The sequence below is a fragment of the Gopherus evgoodei genome, chromosome 4, assembly GCF_007399415.2.
Source record: "Gopherus evgoodei ecotype Sinaloan lineage chromosome 4, rGopEvg1_v1.p, whole genome shotgun sequence".
NCBI classification, from domain to species: Eukaryota; Metazoa; Chordata; order Testudines; family Testudinidae; genus Gopherus; species Gopherus evgoodei.
Genome location: NC_044325.1, coordinates 119,112,234 through 119,117,240, shown reverse-complemented (window position 1 = coordinate 119,117,240; position 5,007 = coordinate 119,112,234). Strand labels below are relative to the sequence as shown.

General features: G+C 46.3%; 1 protein-coding gene across 1 annotated transcript; it reads left to right on the top strand.

Annotated features, from left to right (window-relative positions):
• The first annotated feature begins 1,509 nt into the window (after positions 1–1,509).
• On the top strand, positions 1,510–3,552 carry LOC115651555 (olfactory receptor 1020-like). Its single transcript, XM_030562630.1, has one exon. The coding sequence runs from the start codon at positions 1,980–1,982 to the stop codon at positions 2,925–2,927; it is 948 nt and encodes a 315-aa protein (XP_030418490.1). The 5' UTR covers positions 1,510–1,979; the 3' UTR covers positions 2,928–3,552.
• The last annotated feature ends 1,455 nt before the right edge of the window (positions 3,553–5,007 follow it).

Below are 5,007 nucleotides of genomic sequence, written 5' to 3'. Positions count from 1 at the left end.
ATTCAAAATATGCATCAAGCTGTTCCTGACACATGGCGTTGGCAAGAAGTGCACCCCTTAGATGCACAATCTTTTTGAGATCAAAACTTCCCTTCAGGGGAAACTGCAGTTATAGATCTTCTCTGGTATACCAATTTCAATTTTGTAAATATTTAAACATCGACGGACCACGATGTACATACATATATGCAGCAGGTGTGCCTTTTGGTGGGACCGTAATCCCTTCGGATTGACCAGCCCTCATTCTCGCTTCAGCCCGCTCTCACTCAAGCCACACACTCACAAGGGGACGCTTATAGGATTACCACGGTTCTAACGCCTATGGTCTCATTACCTGCCCTGGGTAGGGGAAATAGGAATATGCTTTCACTGACCTGCACTACAGCAGGTACCTACAAACGAAGAGGTAAGAGGTGGGGCGAGCCTCCCTCGGGATCGGGAACGTTACCCTAACTGGAGAACCCGTGGTCTCCATATGCCTGCCGCCAGCCTGGCTGGTCGCCAGCCCAGAGCACCAGCCTTCAAGCCAACGATGCCTCTGAAGCTATAGACCCAGCGGTATGGTTTCCTGGGGCTTCCCTCCTCTCCGAGAAGGGAAGGGAGCTTATGGCTCCGAGGGGCAAAGAGAGGAACCCTGCGGTCCTATAGAGGACAGTGCTCGAGGAGCGGTCACAGGAAACGGAAAAAACCCGGGTCCCCGCCAACCCTGGTAGGAATGGGGACCCCCGATCAACTCCCAGGGCTCCTTAGCCCAAGAGCAGATCAGGATTCTTCGGACCAAAGGAGCGCAGTCCGGGGCTACTGCCGGCGATACCTCCTGAGGACCTCAATACCAGAAAAAACGGAAAAACAGAAACCGGACAAAAACGGAAAAACAGAAACCCCCTTAAAAAAGTGTCAGGCCTGTCTGAAATTAAAGTTCGATTCCAGCTTGTGACTTACCCCATGCCGGAGCCTACGGGCCAGTCTTCACCAAACCCCCAATAAAGATTTCAAAAGGTCTCTTACCTCTCAGGCAGGCCCAGGGTTTGGGAAGAGACTGTCCGCGGTCCTCCGGTTCAGGGGAGGCATCTGTGGAATCCTGGACGAGCCCCCAAATTGTTGTGGAAAATCGACCACACCGTTGATTTTGGATCAGACAGCCTAAGGCTCTTTTATTGATTACAAGTGTGCACACAGGGAAAGACAGCAGTTCCCCACGCAGAGGGTCGGCTGCTCTGTCCTTTACAAATTTTGCCAAGCTTATAAAGGTTAAATCCACAAAATGTAGCATGCTGGTTATACATGTTATTTGCCTTATTTGGAATATAATGCTGATGATAAGCAAGCTGATCAATTAATTCTCCATCTATGGTTTTTCCTGTTATTGTCTTTGCCAGTCAAGTCTGCGGCTTGACCGTTATAGCACCTTTTCTGTAGTCAGCAGGCTCAGCTGTTGTAACTTAACAGATCTTCTGGTTCCCCTTTATCCAATTCTAGTTCCTCTTTTTGGAGCCCTGACCACATCTTTCTGCCTCAACATGCCCTTTGTACAGAAAAACAAGTTTAGCAAAAGTTAAAACTCTTGCTCTCAGCTAAAGGCTTTTGAGCCTACTCTTACTCTATTCTCAGCAAAAAGCCTGGGGCCTTGGGTAAGGTAGGGTCAAGGTGGGGGTTCCCTATCACTAATGTACTTAAACAAGTCACGGGTCAGATTTTTAAAGGTATTTAGGTGTCTAGGGAGACTTTCAAAAGCATCTGGGCACCTAACATGCATTCAATCAATTAACTTTGGTTCTTGAGGTTCTTTTGTAAAATCCCACTAGAAGAATAAGTGAATCTTTAGGCCCTTAAAAGCTTTTGATAATCTGGCCCTAAGTAAACATTGAATACAGTTAAAAGGGGTGGAATAACAAGGGAATAGTTGTAGATTTGGGGAAAGGAGATCTTTCCGGTTTGATTAATATTTCTTCCTAACTTACTTTCCTTCCAGAGAATACATGGCACACATGCAATGGAAGAATGAAACATCCATCACCAAGTTCATCCTTCTGGGATTTGTGAACCTGAATGAAGTTCAGATTCTGCTTTTTGTGGTGTTTCTAGTGATCTATATTCTGACCGTGGCTGGGAACCTCCTAATGGTTGTGCTAGTTGTGGCTGATCAGCAGCTTCACACCCCCATGTACTTCTTCCTGGGGAACTTGTCTTTCCTGGAGACCTGCTACACCTCAGTCATTTCCCCCAGGTTGCTGGCTGGGTTCCTGGTAGAGGATAGGACAATCTCCTTCGGGGACTGTATCACACAGTTATTTTTCTTTGGTGCTTTGGCTTCCATAGAGTGCTTCCTCCTTGCAGTCATGGCTTATGACCGTTACTTAGCCATATGCAACCCACTCAGCTATAAGGTTATGATGAACTTCAGGGTCTGCCTTCTTTTGGTATCTGCCTCCTGGATAACTGGTTTCTCAGCCTCAGCTTTAGTAGTGGGGATGGTGCCCCAGCTAAACTTCTGTGGCCCCAATGAAATTAATAATTTCTTCTGTGACATGGCAGAACTGCTCAAATTATCCTGCGCAAAAAGCCCTCTGGTGGAAATGATCATTCTGGTCTGCTGCTCCCTGGTAACCCTGGTCCCTTTCCTCTTCATAATTGTGTCTTACATTCTTATCCTCTCAGCCATCCTGCAAATTGCCTCCTCTACTGGGAGGCAGAAGGCCTTTTCCACCTGCACCTCTCACCTGCTGGTGGTGAGTCTGTATTACGGCACCATCATAATCATATACATGGCACCATCAGCGGACCTGTCCCCAGGCTTCCATAAAACTCGGTCGCTTATGTACACGGTCGCCACCCCAATGTTCAACCCCATCATCTACAGTCTGAGGAACCAAGAGGTGAAGGGGGCCTTCAGGAAAGTCATGATGCAGAATTTAGGCATGATTTAAACTGTGATTTTCAGATTGGCCTCAGGAAGTTTAGCACCCAACTCCCATTGACAGATCAATGCCTAATTTCTTTAGACCTCCTTGAATAACCTAGCCCAGATCTCAACAGAAATATGACGATTGCCTACAATCTTAACTGGATTTATTAAGGATCTCTTTGACTGGATCTTTCTTATTCTCCAGCATCACTCAGGATTTTACAACACTTGGCCTAAAAAAATTTCTTTGAAGTTAGAGGCAGAAAGTTTGAGAAGGGACTTATATTGTGGCCCTTATTGTCCAGCTGGGTTTGAAATGTCTTTGCATGGTTGCAAAATGAAATGTGGACACTAAATTTTGGTGCCTTAGATGTTTCTAAGATCTTTGATTTCCTTTGTGGTCTTTCCTCCATGCACACAACAACAGCTCCTCCCCCCCCAGCTTTATTTGCACAGAGACTCACCCAAATAAGCAGAATATGCAAAAAAAGCGTGCATGACCAAGTGCTCAAGTTTGGAGGGAGGGTAAAGCAGCTGTGAAGACATGTTTGAACCGAGTCCCTGTTGTCAGTCTGAAACAACATAGCACTGCATAGCTGAGGCTCTAATAGGAAGTCTGCCTGAGACTTTGAAAGGAACCTATGGGAATTAGGCACCCCCATCCAACTGTAATTTGGGTGCTTAGTTCCTTTCACTTCCTTTGGGAATCCCAGCCTTCCTGGTTGCCAGATGCCAAGGCTGTTGTGGCTTTGGGAGTACTGGCCATCACCTGAGCTCAAGAAAACCTCTTCCACCAAGTGTTAAAAAGATCAAACTTCAGAACATCTGTAACCAGGCCAAGGAGGACAGTGGTTTGTGCAGAGGGATGCCCATGCACATTTGTGTGTGTACGCACATCAATTAATGTAAACATTCTGGCATAGTCTATATAACCATTGCATTTATGCATCACAGTATATTGTTCACATCAGGTTCCCAGAAATAAGCATTTCCATTGTTAAGTTTTCTGAGGAAAGCTGTCCCACTCTGACCTGAATTATACAGGTGTTTGGGGAAGAATCCACTTTTTTCTTATTGCAAAGCCTCATGGGAAATAGTTGTTCTCTGTCCAATTCAAGGATTTGCACTACTACAAGCTTGTCCCAAAACTTTTAAACTCAACCCATCACCATGATGGACAATTTTGTTTCTCCAAAGCTTTGTTCTTAGCAATGCCCATGTAACTTGAATTGTTTTTCCCAAATGTAATTCCATTTAGTGAAACAGCCTGATGGGTCTCTGGGGGAAAATGACTGACATCATGATGAAGCATAGCTTACCTTTCTGAGCAATGAAGGTCCATTATCATGCCCAGCCCTTTGCCAATAGTCATCCTTTATTTCATGGACTAGCTGTGCATAATTCGTACTGTCATCTAGTAGTCACCTCACAGAATAAATCTCTCTTTCACATTAAGTATGATCTACTGACATCTAGTGGCCAATATACACTATAGGTGACCGTTTCTCTTTTTCACTCATTTTACTTCCATCCGGGTGCTCACTTTGCAATATAACAGCCCATTTATCAACTATTTATTTTGCTCCCCACTGAAACGTTATCAGCTATGTTCTCCAGTGATGTAAAATAAGGTTGCTCCACTGAAGATAACAAACTGGACTGCCATTCAGTTTAAATTGATGGAGCTCCATTGTAGTCAATAGGCCACATTCCCTTATGGTGTAAATTGATGTAGATCCATTGAATCAGTGAGCAGGGCTGCCCAGAAGATTCAGGAGGCATGGGGCAAAGCGGGAGAGCTGCGGCGCTTGTACTCACCTGGTGGTATTCCAGGTCTTTGGCAGCATTTTGGCAGCGGGGGGCCCTTCATTCACTCTATGTCTTTGGCAGCACTGAAGGGCCCCTCGCCGCCAAAATGCCGCCAAAGACCCAGAGCGACAGAAGGGCCCCTGCCACCGAAATGCTGGCAAAGACCCGGAGTGACTGAAGGGGCTCTCCCTCCGCCGAAATGCCAGCCGAAGACCCGGAGCGACTGAAGGGTCCCCCACCGCTGAAATGCCGCCAAAGTCCCGGAGTGACTGAAGGGCCCCCCGCCACCGAAA

Coding starts and splice junctions, on each gene's coding strand:
- LOC115651555 (XM_030562630.1), top strand. CDS start 1,980: ATGGCACACATGCAATGGAAGAATGAAACATCCATCACCAAGTTCATC.